General features: G+C 31.2%; 1 protein-coding gene across 1 annotated transcript in view; it reads right to left on the reverse strand.

Annotated features, from left to right (window-relative positions):
- Nucleotides 1-17,857, reverse strand: part of LOC143230032 (putative ATP-dependent RNA helicase DHX34) — a 95,965-nt gene that overhangs the window by 13,670 nt on the left and 64,438 nt on the right. Inside the window, exons 9-15 of the mRNA XM_076462979.1 lie at nt 14,902-15,095; nt 13,778-13,966; nt 10,303-10,539; nt 8,081-8,227; nt 3,376-3,521; nt 2,455-2,565; nt 1,293-1,414 (exon numbers count right to left, since the gene is read on the reverse strand). Of these exons, the coding sequence (XP_076319094.1) occupies nt 1,293-1,414; nt 2,455-2,565; nt 3,376-3,521; nt 8,081-8,227; nt 10,303-10,539; nt 13,778-13,966; nt 14,902-15,095 (1,146 nt within the window). The remainder of the gene's footprint in view (nt 1-1,292; nt 1,415-2,454; nt 2,566-3,375; nt 3,522-8,080; nt 8,228-10,302; nt 10,540-13,777; nt 13,967-14,901; nt 15,096-17,857) is intronic.

Below are 17,857 nucleotides of genomic sequence, written 5' to 3' on the forward strand. Positions count from 1 at the left end.
ATGTAAATATATAGTGTTATGAAATTTAAGCTACTTCGACCAAGCATTTGTACTTTTATGTTATACTATGAAGTCATTCTAGCATGAAAAATGTATAATTTATATTAATTTCCTAATTTTTTTTATCATGGTTACGAGGTTGGTCAGTTAACAGACTCCACATAGAGTATAGAAAATAACATAAAATAGAAAGTTTCATGGAAAACAAACATTTGAAATGTATTGAAAATATGTTTTAGAGATTATACAAATAATATTTCAGATTTTTTGGATGAAGAATACTTTTTTTAATCATAACATGAAATCACTTAGCACTCAGACTAGTTGCAAAACAGACTATTTTCACCAACAAGTATTTAGTGGAAACATTTTATTAAAAAACCTGATTTCTTGTATTCAAAACACTTGTGATTTTTATTAAAAGTCTACCAAATTTCGTGAATATACACACGCTGTATAAAAAGTTATAGTGAAATTACTTAACATGTACCCAAAAAACTTGGGTACATTATACTAAGCCCAAAGTAAAAGGGTTAAATTACATATATAACACTAAGGACATGAATTTTCCTTTGGAGAAGGGGGAGGACATAGCTATGGTTACAACTATTTGTGTTTTTACATATTATTTATCCAGTTCACTGTACATGACATCTGACTTACTCTTCTTAAAATTGCAAAACATTATTTTAACTCACTCATTAAAATACATTTGTTACAGTTTTAAGAGTTAAAATACCTCATCTTATGTTACCCATCATGATGATGATATTCATGTCTTTTCATCCTTACTTTCAGACATGAGATACTAGCAAATACTTCAAAATCACTTATTAGCCAAAATTTATCCAAATGGGATTTCATGGGTTCAAGCATTTATTTAAGCAAGGTATTAATACCTTTGTATTACTGTTTTTTTATTTTTCAGGTAAAAAAAATTGCAATCCAATTGTCTGAAAAATATTACATATAATGCAAGATATAAAAAAAATACAACTCAGGCCAGTGGTTCTGGGATGCATGACCATGTGAACAGGTATTACTGCCCTGATGATACTATAATTATCACACATGACAACTTTAATGACAAACGAGCATATAGGTTACCATGGAAATTGACACGTTGTTGAACATGGGACAAATCTGTGAAAGCAGTAATATTTAATACACACACACAGTATCACAAACACTGTGGTCTTGAATCTTTCTTGGCAATATATTTTGCTGTAATAACTTATTACTATAGAATAATCAGCTTACTTGTATAAAAACCTGGAATATAAGTACCTTACCCTGAAATATGTTTTTTAAAACATCTTCCCACAGATCCCTTATCCTGATGGCTTGTAAAACAAACTGCTGAGCTTCCTCCCCATTTACAAACCTTAGTTCTAACCAACCATCACAGACAATCCTACAATCAAGAAGAAAAACATTATGCAGTTAACTCTGTGAGAGAATCGGTGACAAACTATAGTTGTAGCCAGTCAAAACAGCAGAACATATTGTAAAAAGCAATCTTTGTTAGAGAATCAGAAAAAGTGTAATACAGCCAATAAAAAAAACATACAATCATTAAATATTTAACCTTACCAAGGCATAATAAAAAACAGTTACTGGAAATTATCTAAACAACCACTAAATAAAATCTTGTGCCATTTGAAGTAAGTAAAACAACCATAAATATGTACCTATAAGAAACTGTAATCTTTCTTTCCCAGTCACTTTTTTATTTAAATGATCCCTGTTTTAGATGTGCATGAAAATGAAATATTGATTATATATATAAAAATAAAACAGTCTTAATAGAAATCAGAAGTGAAAATAAATAAACACCACTTCATGAGTATACTAAAGACGAACACGAAACTTCAAACAAATAAAAATGAAAATGTCTGAGCACAGGTGCTGCCAAATGAGAAGTAATAGTCTGGTAGAGGGAGTCATGTGATTATTCCATGATTCTATTGGTGGAAAAGTGATGTATATGTGTATCATGTGATTATTCCATGATTCTATTGGTGGAAAAGTGATGTACATGTGTATCATGTGATTATTCCATGATTCTATTGGTGGAAAAGTGATGTACATGTGTATCATGTGATTATTCCATGATTCTATTGGTGGAAAAGTGATGTATATGTGTATCATGTGATTATTCCATGATTCTATTGGTGGAAAAGTGATGTATGACGATTTAAATAAAAGGCATGTTGGAATCATTCAATTTCAACAGGGAGTAGCAGAAAGCTTGTGGATGCATAGAAAACACCTGCATTTATAGGGCAGCACTGGATGAGAGTATCTAATCTTTTGATTAAAGAAAAGCACCATATTGGAAATGTTCCTATTATTACAAGTAACAAAATCTTATTATTTTTATTAATTTTCACAGTCATATAAACAAATCTGGAAACAAGACACAGACAGCAGACAGAATTTGAAACACAATACCTGGTAAAATCCTGATTTGTGTCCAGACTGTGAGACAGTAGTAGTAATGAATGGGCAGCAGGAACCCGTAAACAGTTGACAAGATAAGGTTTTGTGGTTTCTAGTAATGACCTAAAAAACAGAAATGATGCTATTGCATGAAATACCTAATCATCTATAACAATTTCTAGACTGATTTAGATGCAACAGTCTAGTTCCAAACATTGCACAAGGCCTACTTTACTTGTTTCTTTCACAGATTATCAGTGCTGCTAATGATCTGTAAAATTAGTATGTTGCAGAAAAGGCTCCTCAATAAATACATACATTAAGAAGCTTTCATGTCAGTTTTTTTCTTCAGTGAAAATCAAGTTTTGCTAAAGAAAATAAATTAACGAAAAGAAATAATCAGTTAGTCCATTGAAGAATAACAGATAATTAATTCTGATGGTATATCACACTATCCAGATATCTACATTACTAATATTACTGGCCAGTGTTTGGTTTTGATGTATAGACCTCCAAACAGCTCATATCCAACCACTATTTAAAGCCTACTTTATTTACCTGCTTTGTTCTTCCAAGTAGAAATGATAAACTGTTAATCTAGTAAGACTAGTCTGTTGTAGTGGTAGTAAATAAAAAGATAGATGACACTTCTATATCATATTTTTTTCACTAAGATGCACATCTCAGTGACAAAAAAAAGAAACAAGCACATAAATGTATAGACTGCTTAACCTTTTCATCTGTGTGAAAGCACGTTTTTGAAGTTGCAATAAAAAGCTACAGAAAATACAAAATCATTAAAATATATAGTTTGACAAATAGGGAAACTAAGGATTAAATATGATTTCTTATTAAGTTCAAAATGGTAAATTATTTTCAGTTCATGGCATGACACTTGTAATCAAGTCTTCGTACAAGTCACCTGTAACTCACAAGTATGTCAAAAGCTGATGTTTTGAGCTCAGTGGTGTCCTGGAAGTAAATCCCTGCATCTGTTGAACGTCCATTTCTCGAAGCTGAAGCAGATCCGGCTGTAGAGCTAGAACACTCATTGGATGAAGAACGACAAATGGTTTTGCCTGCAACAAGATTGCACAACAGTTGTTTATTACCATAACTGTCACTGTAAGCTTTCTACAGAGGATTGATTATTAAGTACACAAATCAGAAAGACACACGATAATGACAGCCCATAAAACATTACATACATATATATACGAAGTGCATTTTGATGTATGGAATTGTGTAGATACTGAAATGCCAAGAAAATCTGTAATCTGTTCATTTTTTGGTTATGTAACAGCTCCTTCACACACACGTGTTCAAGATGAGGATTTAGAATACCCAAACTGTACTTAATGGTGATGAAAAACATAGGTATACAGATCAACTTGAAGTCATCAGAATCACCTAGAAAAAAAGACTTGCAACAACTCGTATCCCAGATATGGTAAGGAAAGTGCAGCATTGCTGTGACAGGTGAGAACCCAAAAATAAAAAGGCAAGTAACCAAACTCTCAAAAAATAATTCACAGCATAATAAAGAAGGATGTTTGTTTAAGAAGTACACATTTTACATGTATAAAAGTTAGTTCCATAACATATAAATCCAACAGTAGTAAAACCACAAGCAATTATAGAATGAAACCTGTGTTCTTGCAAAGCCATACAAAAACTTATCAGTAAAGTGCCAGAGACAGCACCTACAAATTTCTTTGTAATCAAAGTGTCAAAATGTGTGCTAGGAACAGACAGCATATGACTAGAATTGTTGATATTCATGGTATATAGATTTCTGCATGACTGAAATGTTTAAAGTTATAATTTTCTTACACTAAAAATGTATTTTCAACAGGTATTTCCCTCCTCTCACAAGATTAGCTATTCCCATTTGGTGCTGCTCTTTATATGCAAATGATTTTATCACACATGCCACAAACTTTCTTCACCCCATATTGGAAATAAATGATTCCAACACGTCTTTTATGTAAATTATCATACATCACTGCCACACCAATAGGAACATGGTACACTCACATGATGCATATGAATCCCTCTACGAACCTCTACCAAACTATCACTTTGTACTTGGGCAGGTAACAGAAGCACAAGAAATGAGTAAGAGGAAAGGTGGGAAGTATGAGAAAGAGAGGTATTTATTGGAAATATATTTTTAGTATAGGAAAATTTTAAGTTCTGATATGGTACTTCCCTCTTCTCACAAGATTAACTGGAATCCTACACTGATGAGAATGAGGGACTGGTGTCGGAATGGATTATCACCAAACAGTGTTTGGCAATGGGAAGAAAGCAATTCAAAGCTCAACAAATGGCCAGGAATGCAAGGACATAATATGTAAATAAAGTCCATCTGTTGACAGACCAATGCCTCAAAGCTTTCTGCTGGTGGTCAACCCATACACCCCAGTCCTAAAGGGATGCATCCATAAACAGATGCAAGTCCAGACAAGGAGGAGGAAGTGGGAAGCCCGTTGATGTGTGTGTCTTATCCAACCACCAACAGAGACTGTGTACTATGAAAGGAGGAATGATAAAGGGAGCATCCAAAAGATCCTGAGCAAGGTTCCATTGATTGTGCAGAGTCAACTGAAGGGAATGTATGTGTGCATAGCTGAGGAGATGAGAGTTGCCATAGAAGACAACATCCTCAAATGGGACAAAACCTCATGCACAGAAACTGATGAAGCAGACAGGGCATGCCAACTCCACAGAATGAAGTCAAAGATGAGAAGGTTAAGTCTGACTGCAGAGACTGTTGAGAAAGACATCTCAACACACAAGGTTTTAGATAGGACACAGAAGGGACTTCTACAGCACTAATCAAGACAATAAAGAAAGGCATTGAGTACAAGCATTGCCAAATGAGAAATGACGGAGTGATCACATGTCACGTGAGTGTAACATGCTACTCTTGGTGGGGAAGTGATACATGATGCTTTACACGAGAGAAATATTGGAATCATTTGGTTCCAATAAGAGGGTGTGGAAGGCTTGTAACATGTGAAAAATATTTGCATATAGAGCGTAGCACCAAATGGGAGTGGCTAAACTTGTGAGAGGAGGGAAGTACCTTAATAGAAATGGATGCTGGGAAACAGTTGCCCTTATCCACTACATGATACATGGAAACCATGCAGAAAGGAGTGATGTGTTTAGAAATAAAAGGCTAAAGACAGATCCCTTTGGAAAGAAAACTGTCATATTGTTGCTGTCAAATGTACAGTTGTTAGACAGACCACATGGCAACATGGGCTACGATGAAGTGGTTAGACTCCAAAATCATTTTAAAATAACAGACTCAACCTCTAGGCTCATTTGCTGATGCTGTGGTATCACATATCAGAAAGATTAATGCAAATCATAGAAATATCCAAGTGAACATAAAACAATGAATAATAATATATCAACTACACTGTATCAGTTACATATAGTGCTGATGAGATATTCTGCCAATGGTTTTTCAAACTTATTTTGACATGGCAGTGGATGAGACTATTTATGTTAGCAAACCATTTAAAATCTGTCATGGTGAACTGGGTAACCCTCTGTGAATATTATAGCATGACAATTAGAATTTGTTTACCTAAAATTAATATTATAATGCATCAAGATCCCTATCAATGGATATTCTAACATAACCAACTTGGCAACCATCAGTGAATATTCTAATGCAACCAACTAAGTAATCATACAATGAATACTGTAACGCAACCAACTGGGCAGTCATCAGTGAATATTCTAACAAAACCAACTGGGTAACCATACACTGAATATTCTATCACAACCAACAGAGCAGCCATCAGTAAATATTCTAACACAACTAAATGGATGACAATCAGAGGGCATTCTAACAAAATCAACTGGTTAGCCATTAGTGCATATTCTAACACAACCAAATGAGCAACAATTAGTGGATATTCTAACATAATTAACTAGTTGGCAATTAGTGAATAAGCTGGCACAATCAAATAAGTTACTATGTGAAAATATGTGTGAACAGTCAAATGAACAGTCATCAGAAAATTTAAATATTCTATAACAACAAATCAGTAAACATCAATTGCTATACAGTCAAATTTCTGGTATGACATGGTAAGGCTTGCAGTATTTTCCTGGACTAGAACATCAAAAAAAAAAGGTAAGATGCATGTTCTCTTTCCTTCAAGGTGTCTTCAAGTCAAAGATGCTGAGAAAATATATCAGTTTGTCACTGCTGTGTTGCCATACACGTACCTTCCCTATAAGTATGGAGTGAGAGACAAGCCATGCAACAAAGGTGTCTTGACATTCTAAAGAAATGTCACAAGTGTAATCACAAACCAATAAAAACTTATCAATGCCAAAAAATATCTTCACTATGAACAAAACCATTCAGACAAAGTAAAACAATATATTTTCAGATGTTTACATACCAGAGCCAAGAACCCTACCAGATGTAACACAGTGACTAAAGGGCATTTTTCACAAAAATTGCTACCCATCATAAAATGGCCAATAAAGAGACCAGGTTATCAGCAACACACAAGGATGGACCAGAAATTCACTCACAACCTATCACAGTTATCCTGTTCTTCCCACAAAGTCAGCTACAGAATCAAAAATATTTTCAATAGTTACAGTTTCATACTCAGTTCAAAACAGGTTGCAAAAAAAATGTTATTAACAAAAGCAGAACAACTTCCCAACATATGCCTAAATAAAGAAGTTATTTATATAATCCTATACAACTATGGATACATGTAAACTTCTGAAATAAGCATATAAATGGCTCCTCCATAAAACATGGGTCTCTTAATAGGTTTGAAAAACTGAAAACTAACATCCCACAAAACATACTAGAAAGTAAAAGAATTATTGTACAAACAATCGACGATAAACAGAAATAAAATATTAGACCTGTCTTACTGCTCTCTCCAAGGACCACATTCATCAACCAAGCATCCTAGAAAAAAAAATCATATTCAACAACCAATCAAAACATGTCTGTAAATACACTATAACAAAACACACCAAACGTGATAAAAGGAAACAAAAGACTGCTGAAACATAGTCATGTTCACCAGTCTGGAAGTAGCAAGTCCATGAATATGATCCAGAAGAGATCCATCAATTACCTTAAAAATTCTTCAAAGAATAAACTAATAATTCATTCACTGCTGGAAAAGGTAGTGTATAAGTTAAAGTACTGGTCATTGCAACCCACCAGGTCTAGTTAGCTCTGGTAATAATTGAAAAAGAGTTATCAGCACTGTTTTGCAAAATACAATGTATGATTGAAATATATTAAGGTCAAGCATTCTTCTTATAAAAAATATAACTAACTAGTTTAGTGTTTTGTAACATGTCCACTACACTTGCAATAAAAAATGTACATTTCTTTATCTTTCTCTAACAACAGGAACGGCTGAGAAGTGATTTCTCTATATGTGGAGAATTATAATATCCCATCATACTTTGTGATACATTTCACACAGAAATAAATTTGCTTCATGTATATTTGTATATTAATCTAAATTTACTGAAACTACTAAATTTATAAAACAAATAACTGTACATCACCACAGACTGTGTAAAGATTACTTTTAGCTTGTTAATATTAATTCACAAGTTTTTATACTTTGGTGTGAAAAAGCTGGTCTGAATCACTCTTGTAGGAGTTGTGCTCATCTGCCACTGCTACTTGTGGGTAAAGTCCACTAGCAACTATAAGCTTCAACATTACCAGGTCCTTGTGAGTGAAAGCATTACTAGAAGAGAGTAAAGCCTAAATAAATAAATAAAAAAAAAAGTTAGATTTTCTTGCCATTAATGAAGTACTAAAATGTAATAGAAATGTTCTAAAAATTTTATTGTTTACTTACTTTAAATAAATATATTCAAAAATTGGAGAACTGTGTCATTCCTGCTTTAAAACCACCAACCAATTATTTCAAGGTATGATCCAATAATTAAAATCAAACTAAATAACAACCAATTCAAATGAATTACATTATTTTTTTTGTAAATGTTGTATTATCTAGTGTTATTTTTTTTACCATGCTTGTGTTCTTTATTGAAATACAAAATGATTAATTTATTTGTCCTATGTTTTGACAATAAAATTTGACACTTAACAAATAAATATCTAATTGTAAACATCCAGTCCTGATAGTTATTCAGTAGATATAATGGCTACATACTTGGCCTTATTGGAGCTCAATCTCAAATATACTTTTAAGGGTAGATTTTAAGCCTATTTATTACAAAATAATCTTAAAACAATGGATACACCTTGTTCACAGTCTAGAGAGCAGAGATAAGAATAGTAACTTACTACAGAGTTCTGCAACATGTTAAATATAAACTGATGTTCATTTAACTTTTTCTAGTTCACTAAACATCCAAAAGTATATTAAAACCACTTATCACAAAGGATTCTTGGAACGTTAGACCATAAAAAACATGCAAACCTAAGACCAAAATTCATATACAATTGCATGCACCTGGTGCTATACATAACAACTTAATCCAGTTATAAGAAAAAAATGTATCGACAGGAATGTAGTTTTGGCTTAAACAGCTTTAATGGTATAAATAACATGTGTTTAATATTGCATTTTACAAACTGAGAAGTAAGCTTCCACCATAAACAACAAAACAAGTGTATGTTATTCACAGTAAACTGTTTTCATGTTACTAAATATTGCACAATGGATAAAGTACATAGTGAAAAGCTTCTTTACTTGCCATTAACTCTAGGTGAATATTCAAGCATATGTGTGAAAATATGCTTCAAGTTATTTACATCATTTCATAAAAGCCCAAAGCATATTTTTCTAACAGGACAAAGAATGAGTTTGTTACAAAACAACTCTATAAAAGCTTAAAACACTTACTTGGAAATATGTGTTGTGGGTCACTAACAACTTTACAAAAAACATAAAACACAGGTTGGAGAAGAAGTGTTTATTACTAAAAACTTTATAGAAACTTACAACACCAATTGGAGACTGGGTCGTTTGTCTCTAACAACTTTACCGAAACTTAAAACACAGGTTAAATAAAGGGATATTTGTCACTAACAACTTTACAGAAACCTAAAACACTGTTTAAAGAATGTCTTGTTTGTCACTAATAACCTTAAAGAAACCTAAAACACAGGTTAGAGAACATGTTGTTTGTTCACTAAACAAGTTTAGAAGCTTAAAACACGTTTCACACTCAAAAGCTATAGAAGATTACAACATGTGCTTGAGAACAGATATGAGTTGTCTGTAAATAACTTTATAGAAAGTTACAGCTCTTATAGGAGAAGATGAATATTGTGACATTAATAATTCTGCAGAAGATACACACACACCTTGCAGTAAATGTCTTTTCACTAAAGGCTCCTGAAAAACTTAAATACATGGGGAACATCTTCTGACTAGTTTAGGATGTCATGGTATGAAAGTCTTGATAAAATAATAGAAAATAAAGTACTAATACACATTCTAAAAATGACATAATAATGCACTACATGCTCAATTTGTTTATCAAGATTATAAAATCATTTTGAAAACAAAATATTATAGCTTTAATACCACATTACCCAAAAACTAGTAAACATTCTGGGTAGGTCTTATGTAGTAAATTTAATATGAAAGTGCAATACTTATATTTTATTAGATATCAAAAATAGCACAACTTATCTTTGTTCTTTCGAGTTGCCCACTTGTACTGAAATATCTTTATATTTGAATAAGACATTTCAAAAACATTCTGAGTATTATCCCCATTCTAAGGTGAAATCTTATCTTGGTATCCACCAAATAATTCATAATGCAATCTTGGTTGGTTTTAAAACATACTTTTACTGACCTTGACCTGGTTACGATCATTTGACATTCGAAATTCTACATCTTTGATGTCTAGATCCTCCTCAGCCCCTTCATCAACAATTCCTTCAATATCTGACACAAGCCGTAATATTTTACGTTGGTGTGGAGTTTGTTGAAATTGTTTCTTCATTTCTCTAAGTTGACATAGTTCTCCATGTCTTTGAATTCTCTGGGAGCTGCTAGTCTGGTAAAGCTTGCGTTCCATTAGTCCTGAATCCTAAATAAAAGGTATTAATATCAGAATTATGTTTTGAAGAACAAAAACAAAGAATGCAAAAATTGTGTATTAATTTTGAAAAAAAAGATTAAAAGTGCAAACCTTTATATTACATTCACACAGAAATTCATCACTACTCCTTCCTTGAAAGCCAACTTTAGTATGGTGGCTGATATCTCTAAAGTGTTTGTTTGTAACATGATCTTCATTAAACTCTCAAAATCATAATAACAGTCTTCTGATTTTGTGGCCTACCAAGTGACTGTATACAGATTCTTACCTCAAGAGAATGAACCAGACAATACAACAAAACTTAACTGAAAGTATTAGGCCTTACCTAAATATTTCAGTGGGTCAAACACTTTACTGGAACTAACAGAGTTAGTGCTTTAAATTACATGACACAAGAAGAAAACTTAGTTAACAACACTAAATATTTCAGTGAGTAACAAACTTTACAGAAACTTGAAACACAGTTGATGTCTTCAATATTTTTAAACTGTATAACTTTAAATGCTGCATCACCTAGTTATAAACAAGTATTTCACATAAACTTAACTATACATAATATTAAAGTCCTAGGAAAGTAAATGTCAGGAAAAAAGTACAAAGCCCCTATCTCACACACTCTATTAAACAAATCTTTATTTTTTTTTATTTTCCAAAGAAAACATTATATTTCCTTAATAATAATCGGCAAACAATAATTTATAAACATAATAAATTAATTTATTTTTGGAAAAACATACTACACTTTGTTAGAACATTGGTCTGTCTTTTTCATGCAGTATGTTCCCCCAAAAATAAATCCCTTTATAATGCTTATAAATCACAGTTTACCAAATTATTGTTATATTAGCATAATGTGCTTCCTTTCTCATGTATTATATTCCCTTCATCAAAACAGTGGATCCTTTGTTTCTACATCATTTAACAGTTTTGTTGTATAAATATTTCCTTCAGAAAGAGTGACCACTATTAACCATTAGTTAAGTTTTAAGAGTCAGAAGTTTGTCAGCATGAGCTTGTTTGCTGTATGATTATAGTTCCACAATATTCCAACAATCAAAGAAATAAAGAAGATAAATAATGTGCATTTCCACACTGGCCAGCATTATGATTACTGACTTACAAAGCTAAATTCCAAAATTCTATATGGTACAGAGAGTGTAGATAACCCACTGTGCAGCTTTGTACTAAAAAATATGACAACAACAACCAAATGAAACAAAACTTAAAGTTCTGTTGATGATGCAAATCTCAACAAAAATAAATAAATAGAACTTAGATGAGAAAATACAACACCTGAACAACACAATGCAAAAAAGAAAAGTGAAGTTACCACAATTGCATTGGTGGGCTACTGCACATGAAGGTACACTGCTTTTCTTATGATGAAGTGCTTTGTCACATGATAACACCGTTATATGGCAGCACAATTCATGTTATACAAAATTAGGTGGGAGTTACCTCAAGACAAGTAAAGTACCACGCACATGCGATGAAGGTAACTAAACTGTGTCTGGAGGAAAGTTGTTATCTCAGAATTACAGTTATTTATCTTAAGCAGTTCAAATCTTTCAACAGTTTACATCTGTCTTTTAATTAATTGTATTGTATTTTTGCTCTTTGAACTGTGCCTAACTAGTAGATTCATGATACAAACTGTAAATTAGAGTAAACTTGTTGTTCAAGTTATGGTACTGAATGGCATAACATACTATCTACTCAAAAGCATACTCCATGAAGAGGTCTTTTTATTTTTCATTATCTAACCTGATAAGTTTATAATTTATACATACGAGTTACTTTTAAAATAATAAATAAACATTAGAAAGGAAAAATTAGTATTTATATTTATCTTCTTATTTTCTTTGTAACAATATTACTAGTAAATGAAATAATTCACTTAAAGTATGCACTTAATAAGCAAACAATGCATTACAGCTGTTAAAACTTAAGTAACTTTCCACAAACAATGCACTACAGCTATTAAAACTTAAGTAACTTTCCACAAACAATGCACTACAGCTATTAATACGTAAGTAACTTTCCACAAACAATGCACTACAGCTATTAAAACTTAAGTAACTTTCCACAAACAATGCACTACAGCTATTAAAACTTAAGTAACTTTCCACAAACAATGCACTACAGCTATTAATACGTAAGTAACTTTCCACAAACAATGCACTACAGCTATTAAAACTTAAGTAACTTTCCACAAACAATGCACTACAGCTATTAAAACTTAAGTAACTTTCCACAAACAATGCACTACAGCTATTAAAACTTAAGTAACTTTCCACAAACAATGCACTACAGCTATTAAAACTTAAGTAACTTTCCACAAACAATGCACTACAGCTATTAAAACTTAAGTAACTTTCCACAAACAATGCACTACAGCTATTAAAACTTAAGTAACTTTCCCAATACAGCACAAGTATTTTAAAATAATTCTCTAAGGTGTTCGATCAGCATTTGGTGATAGTAACTTTGAATCTGTAAAAAAAACAAGTAAAAATATTTACTGTAAACAAATTAGCATTATTATGCATCATTTGATAAGTTAAACTAAAACAGAAATTAAAAATTTATTTTATTTATAAATTATGTAATAGCAAGTATCACAGACTTAATGACAATCTGTTAAAAGACAGGATTTGATAGAATGGAATGATAAAGGGGTTTGATTTTCAGGTTCATATTTCCGTAAACAAAGTACACATAACAATAAAAATGTTAAACAGTATCTGAGTAACATCAATATCATAATGAGTAATTTATGTCAAACTCAGGATATCATATGATATTAAAACTTCAATTATCTAATTGCGCGTTGTGATGTTAAGTTTATTCAAATATGTTGATAATAAAGTAGTTTATTAAAGGATTAATATATGAATTTTTCGACAAGTTTTAAACTCACAAACAACTACATATAGTAATGTTATTTACTACCTTAACCTCATGATATCAACAAAACTATCTGAAAGGTGGAATTTCTGTGATGAAGTTGTTGAAGCTTACTTTGAATTCACATTATGCCAGACTATGAAACTGGTCTTTTAAAGAATCTCTGCTTCAATAATCCATCGCATACTTAATGTCATGCATGTTTTTAAATACATCATACTTAAACAGATTTTACTTCCAAAATCCTAATATATATAAAAACACCACCTTCTACATGGAGCTGAATGACTTATAACAATTGTACTCTCAACAATTGTACCTGAAGAAGATCCTTGAACTGTTGTCTGAGCTTTGTAACTTCATAAAACCTCTGCTCCTCCAGCCCATGTCTGTTACACCATTTTCTAGAGGATTCACGGTGACTGGACTTCACCTCTAACCACTTATGGTAAGCATTGAGAAGAGTAAACGGATCTCCATGGTCTGATTCCAGGGGTCGTCTAGCAGCCTGATTAGAAATGTGTGTTTTTTTACTAAACTTGCATACACAAAAATAATTAAACATTCTGATAATGTAGACATTAAAAACAGACAAACTAGCAAACAAAAAATTAAACATTCGATAATTTAAACATTAAAAACAGATAAACCAGTAAACACAAAAATTAAACATTCTGATTATTTAAACATTAAAAACAGACAAACCAGTAAAGAAAAAATTAAACATTCTGATAATTTAGACATTAAAAATCAAACTTAGTAAATGCAAAAATTAAACATTCAAATAATTTAGACATTAAAAACCAAACTAGTAAACACAAAAATTAAACATTCAAAATCAAACTAGTAAACACAAAAATTAAACATCCTAATACTTTAGACATTAAAAAACAGACAAACTAGTAAACACAAAAATGAAACATTCTGATAATGTAGACATTAAAAACAGACAAACTAGTAAAAACAAAAATTAAACATTCAAATAATTTAGACATCAGACTATGTTTTCTGGACCTCTTCATGAGCACGTTGACATCATCTTTGAAACTGTGTTTGTACTTACACAAGATAGTGAATACCAAACTTGACATATGTGCTTAGGTATCATGAGTGGTTACCATGAGAGGTTCTTTAAACTCTGTAGTGGAGTGCACTTATTTTATGCTAGCATATATATATAAACTTACTATTTTGGATATCACATGAGAAAGGCTGTGTGAAACCACAAATATTAAAGTTCATTTGATTAGGTGACAACATATTTTAAATTCCACTTTATCATTGTTTTCATTCAGAACATTTCTTGATTGTATATATACAGCATTTTGGAATAAGCAAACCTCTATAATACCTCAGGTTCATCATAGGACTAGATTTCACATTTTACTAATTTGTAATACTTTCATCATTCCAAAATCAACACCATTATCAACACTAGCTCACCATTTTATCAGGATCACGGTATGATCTATTAGTAAATGGTGACTGAACACTAAGTGTAGCAGCAAGAGAGAGTACTGGATATACTAAATGAAACACTGAACCCAAGACCAGTATTTTCCCTATTGTCACATCCACCGGAAGTCGAGCTAACATTTGGCCCATGGGAGTGAGCATTTCTTCATCTGTTAGGGCAGCCTAAAATATACTAGACATATTACTTGTGATATTCACTAAGAAACTCACTAATAACGATATAAATCAATACTGAGACATGAATTACAAAAGTCATTTACCAAGTATTTTAAAGCAACCACGATAATTCAAGTCCATCTTATGTATGTAATGCTTGACTTAAAAAAAATATTAAAAACACATCTCCACAACTACTTTAATATTAATAATTGTTTAAACACTCCTGTCAAAAAAACAAGAAAGAAAGAAGAACCATTTATTAGTAAGGTTACCGTTAACTAAGATCTTCCATCAGTAGTGTTTAACCATTTTGACATTTGCTTTGATTTTCACTGTTAAGACAGTTTCTGTAAACTGTTTAACTGTAAGCACTTTAAATCCATCCAGTTTTTAAACTTTTAGGATTTACAAAGAAGTTACATGTACCATGTGACTGGAATACCCAGCACAAATCCTGTAAAATACACAACTGATGTACTGCAAAAATTTAAACAATAAAATCTTAAACATTACAATACAGATTTCCAATAGGCTTTAGAAAAGTGAATCAAACTGAAATGATTCAGTATATACACTTTTATATTTAAGCACATAATAGCACTTGTTACGTATATACTTCCTGCATACTCACTTCAAGCAAAGGTTTTAAGTAGTTTTTCCATAATATGCTTGGTAATAAAGACAAAATTCTCCCAACACTTATCCCAAACTTAGTATACTTTAACTATATTGAGCATGACTAGTTTCTATTCTATGTTTCCTAGCATTAAAATATTATCAACACTATTGTCTACTTTAAATATTATCAACACTATTGTCTACTTTAAATATTATCAACACTATTGTCTACTTTAAATATTATCAACACTATTGTCTACTTTAAATATTATCAACACTATTGTCTACTTTAAATATTATCAACACTATTGTCTACTTTAAATATTATCAACACTATTGTCTACTTTAAATATTATCAACACTATTGTCTACTTTAAATATTATCAACACTATTGTCTACTTTAAATATTATCAACACTATTGTCTACTTTAAATATTATCAACACTATTGTCTACTTTAAATATTATCAACACTATTGTCTACTTTAAATATTATCAACACTATTGTCTACTTTAAATATTATCAACACTATTGTCTACTTTAAATATTATCAACACTATTGTCTACTTTAAATATTATCAACACTATTGTCTACTTTAAATATTATCAACACTATTGTCTACTTTAAATATTATCAACACTATTGTCTACTTTAAATATTATCAACACTATTGTCTACTTTAAATATTATCAACACTATTGTCTACTTTAAATATTATCAACACTATTGTCTACTTTAAATACTATCAACACTATTGTCTACTTTAAATATTATCAACACTATTGTCTACTTTAAATATTATCAACACTATTGTCTACTTTAAGTTGTACTCAAACTTCTCTTCTTAATGTTGAGCTTAAACATGCAATGATGTTTTAACCAAATACACTAATAAAAATTTCCTTGAAAGATTATGATAATAAAATTACAAATAGAAAGGGAGATACTTCCCGACTTTGTGATAACTTTACTGGGAGTAAAGTTTCAACTGATTTCCAATGTTATTCTCTGGTTTTGAGAAAACCATGGTTCAGTTATCCAAACAAAATCTGAAAAACTGCTGATGCTCTTCATGTACGAACAATTACAGAAAGTTTACCAGCATAAAAAGTAACAAATATCACTGGAAAAAAAATTGCAAATGCATCATACATTTAATAATCAACTTGAAATATTCATCTCATCAGTATAAAAACACATATATGGTCTAGAACATAGGTTTCATATGTTAAATGTATGATGGATTTGCAATTTTTTTCCAGTGATATTTTTTACTTACATTTTAACAAAACAGTAGTTGCAGATGTTCATCTTTAAAAAATACTGAAAAAATTCACCAAATACTTTATACTGACACATCACTACAATGGTTCTATTAATAAGTAGTTAACACTGCTAACTATAAGTTCAATGCAACATTATTGAGGAATCGTCTCTTAAACCATTAAAACAAAAAAATGGTATATTGATCTGATCCCTTCTATATTTAAAATAGCAATTGGTATGTTTGGCTTTTTCAACAGATGGCTAACTTAACCATGCAATGACATATCTTGCAAACAAACACTATAGAACAGTACAATCTGAAGAAATACAAAGAACTGTAGAACTGTATTGGTTTAATTTATCTCATTGGCCAGTGCTAATTACTCAGGAATATTTTTGCTCTAAATACATATAAACGTTTTTCCTTTTATACCTGCTGAAGACAACAAAGTTATCACATTATTTGTAAAATATTCTGTGTCTAATAATTGAGTTATTCCACTTAAAGGAACATTTAATAATAAAACTTAAAATAATTTGAAGGTCAAAATCATCAGTAAAACTGAATACCTATAAAACATTTCACAGTACAATGAAAAACACATGCCATATAAAGTTCTACACACTAAATGTTTCAATGTTTTGTTGTACAGATAGCCCTCAGGGAGCTTTGTGCAAAATTCAAAACAAACCAAACCAATCAACATTTTGATATTAAAGATCATGCATATTACACAAGAAATGTAAGGCTCAGTTCATGATGAATAAAAAGTGTCAACTAATAAACACAGAGTGTATACAGTACTTCCACAAGGTCATAATGGACAATCAAATGTCACCTAATAAGCATATGGTACATATACAGTACCTTAAAATTA

Source organism: Tachypleus tridentatus, chromosome 10 (genome assembly GCF_004210375.1).
Source record: "Tachypleus tridentatus isolate NWPU-2018 chromosome 10, ASM421037v1, whole genome shotgun sequence".
Classification (NCBI taxonomy): domain Eukaryota; kingdom Metazoa; phylum Arthropoda; class Merostomata; order Xiphosura; family Limulidae; genus Tachypleus; species Tachypleus tridentatus.